This window comes from Euprymna scolopes, chromosome 18, assembly GCF_053919585.1.
Source record: "Euprymna scolopes isolate OS-2025 chromosome 18, ASM5391958v1, whole genome shotgun sequence".
In the NCBI taxonomy this organism is placed as follows: Eukaryota; Metazoa; Mollusca; class Cephalopoda; order Sepiida; family Sepiolidae; genus Euprymna; species Euprymna scolopes.
In genome coordinates this window covers 105746190-105762576 of record NC_136499.1, presented here as the reverse complement: position 1 = coordinate 105762576, position 16387 = coordinate 105746190, and the positions used below count along the sequence as shown (strand labels likewise).

Below are 16387 nucleotides of genomic sequence, written 5' to 3'. Positions count from 1 at the left end.
TATATATTGTTGTCACTAAAGACTTATCTACTTAGTAAAGGACTAAAATCTATTAGAATAACACTATTGGTTTGCTTGGCCTTCTTTAGGCCAAGATCACAGCGTAGTATCTGTTCTGATGCTACGCTTCACCTTTTCTGTCCTCAATCAGTGAAGGAGAAATCCTTCATGACTGAGGCAATTTTTATTTTTGTTCCTATCCAGAGTGCTCCTTTTTGAGAAGCTGGATTTTCCCCAAATTAAAAACTGAACACATGTCTAACTCTGCCCTCGTGGGGAGGCAAGTAAATAGGAACACTATTAATTTGAATGAATGAAAATTAAAAACGTGAAAAAAAAAAAAAAAAAAAAGATAACGACGATTCATCTGATACGAAAATATTTAATTTGTTTACAATATTTTGGAGATGAGCTATTTTCTATATCCCTACACCATGTCTTGAACCGTTATCCTTCTCTTTGTTGTTATGGTCACAGAATTTTCAGCCTTTTGTACTCTCCATGTTCCAGTCGTCATAATCTCTGGAGAATTTTCAAACTGAACATTTTTTTAATGCACCGGGAAAATGACTGAGGAATTGAGCAGCCGAAATGTCGTGAAAACGGTTACAACTAGTGATGGGACGATTCCAATATTTTTACTGATTCTGATACAATTACCGATTCCGATTCTTTATAAATCTCTAAATATTTAACTATAAAATGATTATTTTCTCCCGATTACCATAAAAACACCATTTAAACAGTGATTATATTTTCTCCAACATAAAACACACTTGCAAAGTGGGGTGATCTATTGATTTTAGTTTTAATGGAAGCTAAAATCAATAAAGTGGAAGTAAGTGGGAGATTTTTCTTAAATCCAGATCAAATAAAAAACAATAAAAAATAATTAAAGGAATCGTTGTTGTCATCGGAAAAAAGCCACAAATTTTTCTGATTCCGATACCAATTCCGATACCCCAGAAAGTTCCAAATTTTCTGATTCATCGTCCCAACACTAGTTAAAACCAAGATTTGAAAAATGTCGGAAGTGTGTAAATTTATCGCAAACATCATGTCGATTTTGAGTTCGTTTTAGTGCGAGAATGGAAATTATTGCTCTCAGCTGTCATAAGGGGGTAGACCAAAAAGTTCTGGTTTAAATTCTTCCATAGAGTTCAGAATGAGGGTGGCTTTGTCCTTCAATTCAGACTTATCGGCTCGAAGATCAGGTATCCATACGACTTGCATCCCGGCATTGAATCCAGACAGCACACCATTTGGGGCATCTTCAAACACAAGTACCTGGCAAAGAAACAATAAAGAAACAGTGTAAAAAAAAACAACAAAAAAAAAACAGCTTACTTTGCGCACAACTAATCTCATTTCTTACATTCAGAAAACTAAAATTATATAATACAGCAAAACAAAAACACTCAAAGAGCACACACCTCTACCCAATTACAATAGTGTCTCACAGGATCAAGGGCTGAAAAAATTGGAGGTGGGGTGATATTGTACTTAGATAATGGAAACATTTTACTTTACTGAATAAACATTTCTTTGCTTGGTTTTATGTAGAAACCAAAAGCTAATTATGTCATACATCAATCATTATCAATCCTCTCATAAGTTTTTTCATCTCTCAATAAACCTGTCCTTTGCATTAACCCTATTGCTTGTTTACACCTCAACTGTAAAACTGAGTTTTATGTTTAAATTTATTTTGTTTGTTTATTTTTTCTACATTAAAAACCAATCTCATAGAAAACCTATTAAACTGTAGAAGTAGCAAACAACTGGATAAAAAATACAGTAAATAAATTTTAAATTCTAAACTTTAAAGAGCCCCCAAACCTATTAAACTGTGGAGATGAAATAGCAAACAACTGTCCACACATAATAATCTTTACTTTAGGATAAGAATATTTTATTTTTCACTTTTTGATTCCAATGTCTCTTCTTCTTCAGCACCTTTTACAAATGCTTACAAACAATAAGATCTTATATATAAACTAAAGACGAGTGTCTGATATCTTTTTCTTACTACATAAAAACAGTATTTTTCATCATTGGCAGATGTTGGTCCGTGTTGTTTAGAATTTTATACATTTTAATATTCAATCTCTCATGCATAATTTTATTAGACATAAATAAAGGAAGGTGGAAAAGTCACAATCAGGAGTAATAATATAGTCCGGGTATTAATTTAAAAATACACTATTTTATAACACCTCCCCAGGATTTGCCTTCTCCCTTTGAGAAGGAGTTAATTTATTGCTAATCACCTGATCCACCCATACCGGGGAATGCTGACGAGGCTGTATTTTGTTTTTAATCTCACTTTCTGACCCTTGTGTCACATATTCCCATGGTGGAAGGGAAATAAATATTCTCACCCTTCCTTTGGCCTTTTGAATAGGAACAAAGTGCAATATCTGTTCTAACACTACTCTTAGTCTTTTCAGTCTTCAAATTGAAAAACGAAAAATTATTATTGGGTAAAAATACATAAGTAAAATGAAATAAGCTAAACCCAACCAATACTTGAAAATAGAAATAAAACTATGTATTTTTTAACGATTTTATTTTGCTATACATGTATACATTTCTTAAAATCCACATTAAAAAAAAAAAACTGGCGTCTAACTTTGTATTTATGGAGAGGCAAGTAAATACCAATTTATTTTTTTTAATTAAAAAGTTATAAATAATTTTGTAAATTAATGATTTCTTTTAATGTTTTTTTTCATTTGTTTATATATTTTGCTCAAAATGAATGTTACCTTAAAAAAATCTCTAATGTTTACAAAAAAAAGCAAACACATTATGTAAAACAGTTTTTGGTGCTTATGCAGTATTGGGCAAAGGTGAAAATCACATTCCAAGTAAAAAAAAATGTTTTTATATTTAATTAAAATCTGACCGATAATTTTTCCTAATTTTTGGTGCAGGCACTTATTTTTATATTTGGAATGTGATTTTGTCAAAGACTTGCCCTGTTAATATATTTGGAATGTGATTTTGTCAAAGACTTGCCCTGTTAATATATTTGGAATGTGATTTTCATTTGTGACTAATGCTACAGAGTGGACGATAAAAGTGTCGCCCTAAAAAAAAAAAAACACTACAGCTTTATTTCAAAACTTTTATTAAAAAAAAAAAAAAAAAAAACATCAACTCGGGTAATAATTGCATTGACAAAAAGGTTGATGATTTTAAATCCCCTAAAAAGTTTGGACTTGCAGAGTGCCTGATTATTTAAAACTACCGTGGATAGGGGACAAAAGTATTAAATTGTCAAACAGATTGTTAGAAGTGTTTATGAATCATTCTACTCTGTTTCCTTGCGTTTGGTATACACTACGAGACTTGCTTTTCCTTCTTTTCGTAAAGACAGTTTTCCCTACACACAAAATAGTAATATTGTTTATCAATTTAAATGCCGGTGTGATGCTGGTTATGTCGGACGAACATTTTTGCATTTGCTAACACTTATAAACCAGCGCGTTCCATCTAAAATTAGACAGGGGAGGGTAGGATCTGGTAGTCTCCCGCCTCCTGTAGCCTTGAACTCTGCTATTTGGCAGCATTTGGTTGATAATCCATGCTGTGCTGATAAATATAAAATAGAGTGGTTCGAGATATTACATAGAGCAGACTCCAAAAATCATTTAAAGATTCTGGAGTCTGTCTCTATTGCGGTTCAAAAACCTTCTTTATGCCGGCAAAAGGAAATAACAAAAGCGTTATTTCTCTTTGGTGAACTTTGATCCCATTTTTCCCCCGTTTTTTTTTTTTTTTTTTTTCCCTCGTTGTGCCAATTTTAGTCGCTTTTAATCTCTGTGTATACAGATTAAAATCTTCTATTTTAATAGTTTTATTTTTTCCTTAATTCTCGGCACATCCGAATTCCCCTTAGTGCTCTTTAATTTTGTCAGTAATATTGTTTTCCCTTGCTATCGATTTTCTCCTGAAGAGATGATAGCCAAAAGAGTTCGAGAAATTTCTGCCTTATATATATACTAGCAAAAGTACCTGTCGTTGACTGGATTCAAAAACAGCCTACAGAAAATGGACTCTGATTTATGAAAGTAATATATGAAATTTGGTTGAATTTGGGGGTATCAAAACCAAAGCAAAATATGATGAAAGTAAAAATAAAATAGATAAACCCCATAATTTATTATACCATACCTGTACACACTGAAACACTTATCACAATATTCTGTGGATCTATATTAAAAAACCTTGTTAAACTTTGTGACATATTTCCATTCTATGGAGATCAGGTGTGAACGAACACCACATAATTTTATGATACCATATTTCTTATAACAGAAACTTAATTATCAAAGTATACTTACACAGATAGATATGAAAAGTCTTTATTAAAGTTTGTGCCTATTTCCATTCTATGGAAGCCAGGCGTGAACGCAGACCCCACAATTTTATTATACCATCGCTATTTAAGTTAAAACATACTTATCAAAGTATTCTTATGTACCTATTTACAATGCCTCCCCACGGGACAGAGTTAGACACCAGGGTCGTTTTCGTGGAGAAAAGGTATTCTTATGCACATCTATATCAGAAACACTTGTAAACGTTTTTTTTTTTAAATTTTTAAATTTTTTATTTCCATACTTTGTGGACCAGGGGCGAACGCAGAACCCACAATTTTAATGAATCATCATTATGCCAGATCAAAAATACCCATTCCTGTGTCTCGATACATCTTCTTTCATTATATGTAATCAGTTTTTTAAAATAGTCAACCATATAGGAGCCTATTCGTGACCACACACACACACAAACACACACACACACACACACACATTCAGCTTTATATTATAGATATATATATATAAAAGTGAAAGTGTCTGTCTGTGTGTGCATCTGTGTATTTGTGTGTGTACATTTCCCTATGCAATAACTCTGTCAATTTTAAGTCTACAGACTCGAAATTTGATATACAGGGTACTGAGATTTGGGAAAATCGATGTGATTGGTTTTCGGCCAGAAATTTGGCGATTAAGGGGTCAAAGTTCAACGATTTGACCTTTGAGAACTCTACCAAGCTCCTCCGACAATTTTCAGTTTAACCACTTGAAATTTTAGATATAGGTTCATTGGGCATGGGTCTAACTTATTAACTTGATTTGAGCCCGAAACAATAAATTTTAAGGGGTCATAATAGGGGTCAAAGTTTAAAAAATTGACCACTTTTTTTTTTTTTGCTCAACATAGATCTCCAAATACCCGGGCAACGCCGGGCACCCATGCTAGTATATATATATATATATGAGAGAGAGAGAGAGAGAGAGAGAGTAGGGAATGATATTCATATCTGTTTGTGTCACTTTTAAATGGCATCTGCCTCGTCTGACCTATTGACCTTATTCTTGGAACAGGGTGGATAATGTGTCTTCCGGACAGAATGGAGTGAAAAGGTGTGGTCAGACAGTGTAGAATTTCGAAAGAAAAAAAAAAAATTTTAATGAAATAAAACTGTCTTGAAATTTGGTGGAGTCGTCAGCAGCCTCTATTATTCATGTAAACACTTTGTTTTTCAGTTTTCGTTTGCCTAGAGAAGCTGGTTGTTTACACAGTTCGTTTCGCATTGCAAATTATCGTGAGATTTTAGCTTTAAGGACAAAACAAAATGACGAAAATGATTAATCTGTTGAAAGTCAGACAAACGAAAAAGAAAAAAAAAAATTGTGTAAGAACAAATCAAAAAAATTTGGCTTCATCTGTCATACAAAATCTAGCAAATTGGTCAACTGTAGTCGAGGGTGACCCAAAGGCTCCCTTTTCATTGGCTGCTACATCAAGATGTAGGGGAGAGCGACAATCCATTCCCAGGATTAATCACCTTGCCCTCGATCCTCCCCTTACAATGCTGTGGTACTAGTACATCCTTTGAATCAGACGTAGCTCAGCGTTCGCTTGGCTTTCCCCGAAACATGACGTCGACAGCTTCGGTTTAGCTGCTGTCTAACGTAACATGGCGATCAGCCAATCACAACAACATGAGCTTAGTTTCAACTCCCGAGCAGCAGACGAGAAATTGGATAAATATTGGAAAAGGAACACAAGAAAAAAAAAGTTACAATTTCTTACATGGAAGTCAGGAAGAGAAAGGCTAATCAGGAATTTGACCATCTTGGGCCAAACAGCTACAAACACTGGACGCTGTAAATAGCTTTTGTTGACAGCAGAAACTACTGGCATACACAATACAATGTGCAACATGCGGTCACAAGTGCAGTCTAGCAAAAAGGGGGAACATTACCGACGGACATGTGTAAATGTGAAGTGCCAACAGTGGACAACAATTTGGACAACAATTTGGACAACAATTTGGACTGGGACCTTCTTCACTAAATCTAAAAAAAAAAAACTCTAGCCCACCCACTTTTGTTTTAACTTTTTTTACCAAAAAATACTTGAAAGAAGACGCGCGCAAAAAAAAAAAAAAAGACCCAAACACCCCTAGAAAGCAAGTGGAACTTAAAAAAAAAAGGAAAAAAAGTTTGTTTCCAATTTTCCTTTTTAAAAAACAATTAAATTATCACAAAAAAAAAAAAAAAATCCTTGTTTCTTTGAAACTTGAAAAAATTTGCTTAAAAATTTATTTATTTGCCAAAAAATAAAAAGCACTAATAGCCTTTTCTTCACATTGTTAATAAAAATTACGGTAGGTTTTTGTTTTTTTGCAAATTTAACATTTTGCTATTTTCTTTTAAGTATCATTTTTATGATTTCATCAGCAACACTGCATAATCCGGCTGTTGACGTCATGCTCCGGGGAAAGCAGAGCAAACGCCGAGTTACGTCTGATTCAAAGGATGCACTCGTACCAATGCTGTTTAACAAAAGGCAACAAGTACCGTTTTTTCAGTCTTCAGTATGACACCACAGAGGATTGGACCCTGGTCTCCCAGCTGATTAGCAAACATTCTCACCGTTAGAATGCTACTGAAACTAATGATCTTGGAAATTGATGACATCACAAATGAGCTTAATTTTTTTAATTTCTCAACAGATCTGTTTCCACTGATCGCTATCGAAGTGAGTGGAGGGATACGCTCTGCCACATGCAATCTCCTCAACAACCTGAACCTGTCTACGAGGCGCCGCACCGAGGATCAATGTGAAAATAGATGAAAACACATCGAAAATTTACCTCCTTTTTCTTCTTATCGAATTAACATTATTTTTTCTACTTTAAATCATTATCAAAGAAAATTATTACTTCATCTTTCAGTTTTCATGTTGAGGAATTGTACAATAAACTGCGACGATGAGCGAACCGGAAATAAAGCATTCTTCATCAGTCATATTCTTGTTCCTCATTTTGTGATTCTTGCTACCATTACATATGTTTATTTTTATGGTTTAGATAATGCCTATTTTATTGAGATAAATTACTAATTAGATATCAGACATAATATTTTTACATATTTAAATTACTTAACTTATATATATATATATATATATATATATATATATACAGGGTGGCCACAAAGTCTGGCTACATTATGTAACCAGACTTTGTGGACACCCTGTGTGTGTATATATATATATATATAATTATTTTTATGGTTTAAATAATGTCTATTTTATTGAAATAAATTACTAATTAGATATCAGACATAATTTTTTATGTATTTAAATTAGTTAACTAAATATTGACAACAACCGTCAACCATTATGGCAACCAGTTTCTGCTGGAAGTATTTTGATGTCAATCCCAAGAAAAAGAAAACAACTGTTTGCAAGTTATGTCAATCTTAAATAAATAAAAGGAAGGCAAATCAGCAAAAAAAATTTACAACAACTAATATGTTAAACCATCTTGGAAATATTCAAAAGAAGCAAAAAGTTGCAGATAAGAAATAGAAACAATGGATATTCAGGGACAGACATTCTAGAAACAAGTGGCAGCAACTACAAACCTCCAGCGAAACACCAAACTACTATAGAATCAATATTGGCCAAAAAGAAAGTTTGGGATATTAATGATCACAGGTCACAAGAAATCCATTATCTGATAAGAGAAATGATTGCCGTTGATATTCAACTTCTGTAACATCTGACATTGGAATTAATAGGCTTATTGCAAAAACTTTGTTCAAATTACAGCATTCCTTCAAAAAAGTACTTCACTGTGAAATAATTTTCGAATTATTTATAAAAGTAAAATAAAAATTCAACTGTTTCTTAGCAGCATTTTATGAACTACAGACATTTGAACAGCTACAACAGATAATGCTCCTTTTCCGAGTTTGACAGCTCATTGGTTTTCAAATGACTTTGAACAGTGCAGAGTTGTGATTAGAGTGGTTTTATTTCCTGGTACACACACAGGTGTAATAATAAGTGAAGAATTGCATAATGTTCTGGATGAAATCGTCAATGAAGTTTTCTTAGTCTTGCGAGATTCAGAAACAAATATAGCTGTTGGTGTCAGGGAATGTGATTTCGAATAACTATCATACATTGTAACTCAGACTGTGAAGACAACTATTACAGCTAAGAGAAATAGTTTCTCACTTGACTATTAGCAATTAGCAAATTAACTGAAATAGAGGATCAGTTTAATTTGGAAAAACAAACTCACAAACATGGTGAAATTCAACATATATGCTGAAAATAGATTAAGAACAACGAAAAGCTCTTGTAATGTGTGCTGTTTATAAGATTCCTACCTTGACAACTTACCAATGGGGACTTGTTTGAAAAAATATGTAGTTCCAGAGTCCATTTGAAGAAATCACCAAAGAAACAAGTCACAGAACTTCAACAATATCAATGATAATACCTACAAATTTAGTTGTGAGATTATTTTTGTCAAAAGCTGTCAAATCTAATTCTAGTTTTTCTGACTTTAGTGGAATCCTTCTTACCATTGTTGAACAATCCAAAACAAGATTTTCATCCTATCTGCTAGGAGCTGTTAGAAAGGACTTGTCCTACCTTGATAGACTTCAAAATAGACTTTGTAGCCTCATAGGAGATGTCCTTTTCTCTTCCCTGCAACCTCTATCTCACAGAAGAGATGTTGCAAGTTTGTCTCATTATTTTCATGGTAAGTGCTCGGCTGAGCTTCAATCTATGGTCCCCCTTCGCCAAACTTTCACAAGAAACACTCATCTAGCTGAAAACACTATCAATAATTCCCCCCACTCTTTATCTGTGCCTAAACCTAAACGTAGATTCAATGAACAAAGCTTCTTTCTTAGAACTGCATGCCTGTGGAATTGTCTTCCGTTTTCCTGCTTTCCAGCTGACTACAATATGGTTGTCTTCAAGTCCAACATAAACAAGTTCTTGATGAGCCGTTCCACTTAAGTTAACAAATTTACTGAATTTCCATTACTAACGATTAATATATTGTCCAATTGAGTACCGTAGACTCTTAACCCTTATACTCGAGTGGTCTCTGGACCTTGATAAGTGTTTATGCCTATGTAAAAAAAAAAAAGAAGAAAAAATCTAAATGATAAAAATTTGTGGAAACTCACGATGTAAATATTACTTTAAAAGATTGGCATAGAAAACATATTTAGAATTGGATTCTACATCTACTTTTTTCATAATGAAGCAGAATCAACAGGATACACTACCCTGCTTAGGATGAAGAAGCACGAATGCGTAAATTATAACATGGCAACTTTGAAACCAACTGACAAAAAAGTAACCAGCAAAAATGTCACAAAAGATGCTTTCACCACTTTTTGTATAAGAAGACAATAGGAAACAAAAATACAATTATTTCTAATTTAATTTCGGCCTTCACTTTTGAGGTGTGAAAAGTGAACATGGCACCATTTATAAATAGCAAAATTGCAGTGATAGGCAATTTATAAAGTATCATTAAATAAAAGCGAATTAAATGATAGTAAATATGAACATCCAATGTAATTGTATACATTTTTATGCATATATATATGCACAGACATGTATGTACATAATTCTATATATTATTATGCCCTTTTTCTTTTTAAACTGCAACTTAATAAAAAAAATGCTGATATGTTAAATTTTGGTGGGAAATAAAGTACCAAATGTAATAAACATATACTAATTTCAAAACTATTAAAAGATACAGATTTGGAATATTGCATGCCTAATCAATACCTATTGTAGAATACTATATCCAAAAGTGGGGGCTGCCCTTTTCTCTACCCTGCAACCTCTCTCCTACAGAAGAGACGTTGCGAGCCTATCCTTGTTTTATTGTTATTTTCATGGCAGGTGCTCGTCTGAACTCCAATCCCTGGTCCCCCCTCGCCAATCTTTCACGAAAAACACCCGTCTAGCTGAATCCATTGTGAAAAATTTCCCCCACTCTATATCTGTGCCTAAATCAAAACGCGGATTCCATGAACAAAGCTTCTTTCTTAGAACTGCACGCCTGTGGAACTCTGTTCCGTCTGCCTGCTTCCCTCCGGACTACAACTTGGATGTCTTCAAGTCCAATGTTAACAAATTCCTAATGAACCGCCCCCCCCCAATTAAACACTTCATCAAATCTCCACACTAACGTAATGTACTTGCAATAACCCTTATCCCTGAGTGGCTTCCAGGCCTTGATAAGTGGTGATCACTGTGTAAAAAAAAAAAAAAAAAAAAAATGTCAGTTCTTTACAGTATGTACTTAAATAATATCCTCAAGAAAATGTAATAATTTTATGTATTGTTTTTCACTTTGTACATCAGGGCGATTTAATTAAACAAACGTACATGTTCAATATCAATTTAATTTTAATAAAAAAAAGAGAGCTGCATATATCGACGATAGAGTTATTTTGAAAATTGGTATTTCTTTACGATTCTGACGAATTCTTCGCTTGGCATTGATTACTTTCGTCCATTTGAAGTGGTTCCTTCAACCACTTCCCCAGTCAAATACATACAGATTTAAAAAAAAACTTCAGATGTCCTTCTTCAATGCTTGTGGCACAACTTACTTGTTTTGTATTGTTTATTAAATTGTTAGGTGAAAGTACAGACTAGTTAGAAAAACACCCTCTCCTCCACACGTTAAGAAATGGGTTTCTAAAAAGTTCTCTGCATAAATACTATTGTTTTTTATTGTTTTAACATCTTTATTTTATTTCTGTATTGGAGACTTGTTCCAAAAGTTGTTCAGTTAAAGAAATCATCAAAGAATCAAGTCGCAGAACTCCAACCATATCGGTGATAATACCTACAATTTTAGCTTCTTTTATTTCTTTCAAAGCTGTCTAATCTAGTTTTGATATTTCTGACTAGTGGAATCCTTAACACTGTTGAACAATTCAAGGAATCAATGGAAACAAGATTTTCGTCCCATCTAAATGATAAAAACTTGTGTGTCTACTTTCCTAGATCCAAGATTCACATTTAAATTTTAAAAGAATGACATGGAAAACATCAAGAACTGGATTTTACATCTACTTTCTATTGATATTCTACGAAGCAGAATCAGCAGGGCACCTTTCTTCAAGTTTTGTTAAGAGTCAAGAAGATCAAATTAAAAGTGAAACTGCATCTCTTTCAAGTCTGTTTGATGAATTAGCTTCAAATAAGCCTGCAGTAACAAATCAAAACTTAGAGCAGATAGAAGCCGAATTAAACATGGAGACTGAAACTACAACAGAAATACAAGAATCATAATCTAAACTCAAAAGGAGTAAATCTCTTATGGTAAAGTGCACAAAAATACTTGACCATTACATAGCTTTACAACTACTCGCAAGAGGTGATGATCCATTTCAGTGGTGGAAAAAGGAAACCTTGCTACTGCTGAGTAAACTATCCTCAAAATATTTAAGTGCATCACCTTCATTTGCGGACAGTGAGAGGCTCTTTAGTACAGGTGGTGATATGTATGAACCTATGAGGAACAGGTTGCGTCATGAGAATAGAGAAGATCTAATGTTTCTACATTACAACTTAAAAGTATTCAACTTTAAATGCCGAGGAGACTTTAAGAGCAGAGGAGGCAAGCAGCAAGAAAAGAGGAAATAGAGCAGCAGCAGGTGCAGAACTTCAGCTTACAGTTTTTCACTTAAATAATTACAATTTGTATTTTGTAGTTGGTTTTTAATTTCTTTTTTCTTATCTAATTTTTTAATTATATTCATTTAAGAATTGGAAATTGTACTTTGAATTTTGTAATTTTAGTTAATAAAGGCAAAAAGCCATAATAGTGCCCAGACAATTAAATGTTAAGTTAAATTGGCAGTTACTATGCTTATGTGTCAAAGCTATCTGATGAGTTTGTTGGCAGTGATGAAATGATTTAAATTTATAGGAAAGAGAAAAGTAATTAATCGGCAAATTGGTCAATTACCGATTAATCGGTAAAGTATCCAATTAGGTCAATTACTGATTATCTGCCGATTAATTAGTACAACCCTAATATATATATATATATATATATATATATATATATATATATATATATATATATATATACTTTAAAAAGGGTCACACTGAGAATAAAAATTTATATAATAAAAATCAATGTTTATTTAAAACATTATTTTACAATGTTCAATATCATAAATTAAAAAAGATACAAAATAAAGCTTGATGATAAATTAGAGCACAAGATGGAGCAGGTGCTAATATGATTACAGGAGTTAGGAATGGATGGAATAAGTTTAGAGGACTTCTGTCATTACTAATCAGCAGAGAATTACCACTGTCGGCCAAGGGAAGAGTCTATCAGGCATAAGTATGCAGTGTGATGATGTATGGATGTGAAATCTGGCCAGTGAGAGTTGAGGACATGCATTGCATGAGAATGGCACAAAGGATATGTAATGCGAGTCCTAAAGTTGTGACAACCCCAGAGAAAGATAAAATCTGAACAGTATAGGGAGATGTGTGCAAAACAGGAGACTTTGTTGGTTTGGTCACTTTGAAAGAATGGTAGAGAATGCTTGGGTTAATAGATGTAGAACAGTTGAGGCAACAGGGTCAGGTCAAGGAAAACATGGGAGAAAGTGATAAGGATATATTTGAGAAAAAGGTCTAGTCAGAGATTGGTTAGTTTGGAAGTGAATTTTTTAAAGCCGTCCAACACATGCCAGCATGTAAAAATGATGAGAATAATGATGATGAAAGCTGATATGATTTTTAAAGTTATGATTAGGGCTGTGACAACAGAATATTTTTTTCATTCTTTTAACTCAAGTATATATCTGACACAGTCAATCAACCGAAAACCACATCAGTCTATATAAAAACACCCAAGAGTCAAAACAATAAAAACGGATATATACCCAAGAGTCAAAACAATGAAAAGAATATGCTGTTGTCACAGCCCTAGTTATAATTCATCTCACAGATTTAACATTACACCGACTTTTATGTCGGGGGTGGGGGTGACTATGAAATCGATTCCATTGATTCAAATCATTGGGTTTCCTTTGATTATGAATTCACTGGACTTTTTGAATGTGAAAAACAGGCACAAATTATAACCCGTTGACTTAGAATATGTGATGTCAAATTGATGGTCGAATATGGCTAAATTTATGCTCATTTTTGTATTAAATATTAATCCCTAATTGTGCATCGAATGGATACCATAATACTTAGTTCGTTGCACCTTGTTATAACAAAAGTCAACACGAAATTTTAGTCACATCAAATCAGTAGTTTCCAAGAAAGCTTCTAGAGTAAATGTGATATTGTGGTAACGAATCCACATCAATCCATAACTGTGCATCAAACAGATACCATAATACTTAGTTTGCTGCACCTTATCATAACAAATGGCCATACACACTTTCAGCCAGATTGACCCAGTAGTTTCCAAGAAAAAAAAATGGAACTTAAATACTAATCCTTCTTAATCTTTAACTGCATTGAACGGATATCATAATACGTAGTTCGCTGCACCTTATTATAACAAAGGTTCATACAAAATTTCAGCTAGATCGGTCCAGTAGTTTCCAAGAAAAAGTGGAACGAACAGAGACAGACAAAGACAAATATAATATAGATCTTCTTGGGGAAAGGTATGAACCCACAATTGCCCCCCTATATAGAAAGTTGTGTTCAATGAATCGTATACAAGGAACCATTCACAATAAATCAGAATTAAATAATTTTATTATAAATCTTATAAGTTTTTGTTTGGACATTTGTAATCAATCCATTTTTCTATTGTTAACAAAATATCAGTCGAAGAGGGGGGGGGGGCAGTTTTTCCATTTACTCCCACCCCCAGGGGGGAGAGAACGCCCACATCTTTTGTCCATCCAATCTGATTGTGATCAGTTCAACAATTCAAAAGATAGAACAATTGTCAATGAAATTTTTATCAAAAAAAATAAAAAATAAATAAATAAAATAAAAAATAAATAAATAAAAAGATAATTTAAAAAAAAAAAAAATGTCTGCCCGGGTTTTATGCACTCATTTTTATGTAATTTCAATTTTTCTTTCCTTCTTTTTTCTCTTGATTGTCTGTTTCTAATGGATCAAAACAATGAAAACTGCTGAGAGGGGGAGATAGGGGTGGCTTTGTTTATTGGTGTGAGAAAAAAAAAAAAGAAGTTTGTTGGACGCCTACCCAACCATCCCCTGCCACCCCCCTTTCCAACCGACGTCATGTGATCAATGGGCATTGAAGAAAAATCCATTTGTGGTTCAGTAATTAACCGAGTTGAATTCATTGATGTCAACCTTTTGGGAATCATTGTCGTCGTCGTTTCATCATCTTCTTCGTTTTCTTCTTTTACAGAAAAATTCTTGAAAAGTTTCACATGAATAATTTACCATTCCATTCTGCCACCAGACTATGACCCCCTCCTCCCATTTCTTCTAAATAATAATAATGTTTTATTTTTTTATTAAAAAAAAAAAATTTGTGGTTTGTACATTTCAGGATTCAATTGATTAAATTTTTTTCCCTTTTACTTAAGAGTCATCACTTATCAAGGCCTGAAAGGCAACTCGAGGATATGGGTTAATGAATGAAAGATGGTAGTGTTGTAATCGTGAATGGTGTAAATTGGATAGAATTTGATTATTTATGGGGACAGCTCAAAAAGAACTTGCTTACACTGAATCTGAAGGCTACCATGTTGCATTCAACCGGGAAGCAGGCCAGTGAAACAGTGTTCCACAGGCGGGAAGTTCTGGGAAAGAAGCTTTGTTTATGGAATCTGTGTTTAGATTTAGGTGCAGATAGAAAGTAGGGGAAATTGTTGATAGTGGTTGTAGCTATTCGAGTGCTGTTTGTAAAAGTTTGGCAAGGGAAGACCATAGAATGGAGTTCAGTCGAGCACTTGTTATGAAAATAACGATGGAGTATAGACAGGCTGGCAGTATCTCTTCTGTATGAAAGAGGTTGTAGGGAAGAGAAAGGGTATCACCTGCCAAGTTTAGATGGATAAATATACATGTGGATACTATATAAAAGTCCTCCCTTTCTTTTGCGTTTAAGTAATGTTGTAAACGGTTGTGCCTACTACAATTAGCAAAAAGCAAAGCTCTTTGTTTGTAAATAAACAAGCAAATGGAGAACTTTAAAAGTAGCGGTCAAAAATGTTTACATAAATAAACATTTGAGGAGATCATTTGCAAGCGCTGATTCCATGGGAGAATGGGTAAAACTATAAACTTGATGGTTGTAGGTTCGATCCCTCACTTGAGATGGGTGTTCTTGTCTAGTCGCAATGAAGAGCTATAATATAGCGAAATAATCTGTGGATGACTACTATATATATATATATATATATATATATATATATATATATATATATATAGGGAAAGAGAAAGAGAGACGGATACAAGAAAGAGAGAGAGTGTGTGTGTATGAGTGAGGAGTGAATAAGATGAGAGAAAGGATGAAAGAGAGAGAAAAAGAAAAAATGAAAGAGAAAAAGGATGAAAGAGAGAGAAAAAGGATGAAAGAGTGAGAAAAAGAAAGGATGAAAGAAAGAGAAAAAGAAAGGATGAAAGAAAGAGAAAAAGAAAGGATGAAAGAGAGTTGGAAAGAGAAAAAGAAAAGATGAAAGAGAGAGAAAGAAAAAAGGTGAAAGAGAGAGAGAAAAAAAGGATGAAAGAGAGAGAGAGAGATAAAACAGAGAGAGATAGAAAAGATGAGAGAGAGAGAAAGAAAAGATGAGACAGAGAAAGAAAAAGGATGAAAGAGAGAGACAGAGAAAGAAAGGATGAAAGAGAGAGACAGAGAAAGAAAGGATGAAAGAGAGAGACAGAGAAAGAAAGGATGAAAGAGAGAGACAGAGAAAGAAAGGATGAAAGAGAGAGACAGAGAAAAAAGATGAAAAAGAGTATGAGAATAAGAAAGTGAAAGGATGAGAGAGAAAAATTTATAGAATAGCAAAACCATATTTTTTTATGCAATAGGCACAAATTTTAAACAAGA

At 33.5% G+C, this 16387-nt stretch overlaps 1 protein-coding gene across 1 annotated transcript in view; it reads right to left on the bottom strand.

Annotated features, from left to right (window-relative positions):
- Positions 1–362: 362 nt before the first annotated feature.
- Positions 363–16387, bottom strand: part of LOC145297739 (pseudouridine-5'-phosphatase-like) — a 172156-nt gene continuing 156131 nt past the window's right edge. The window contains exon 5 of the mRNA XM_080143959.1: positions 363–1287. Within this exon, the coding sequence (XP_080000085.1) occupies positions 1105–1287 (183 nt within the window). The 3' untranslated portion in view covers positions 363–1104. The remainder of the gene's footprint in view (positions 1288–16387) is intronic.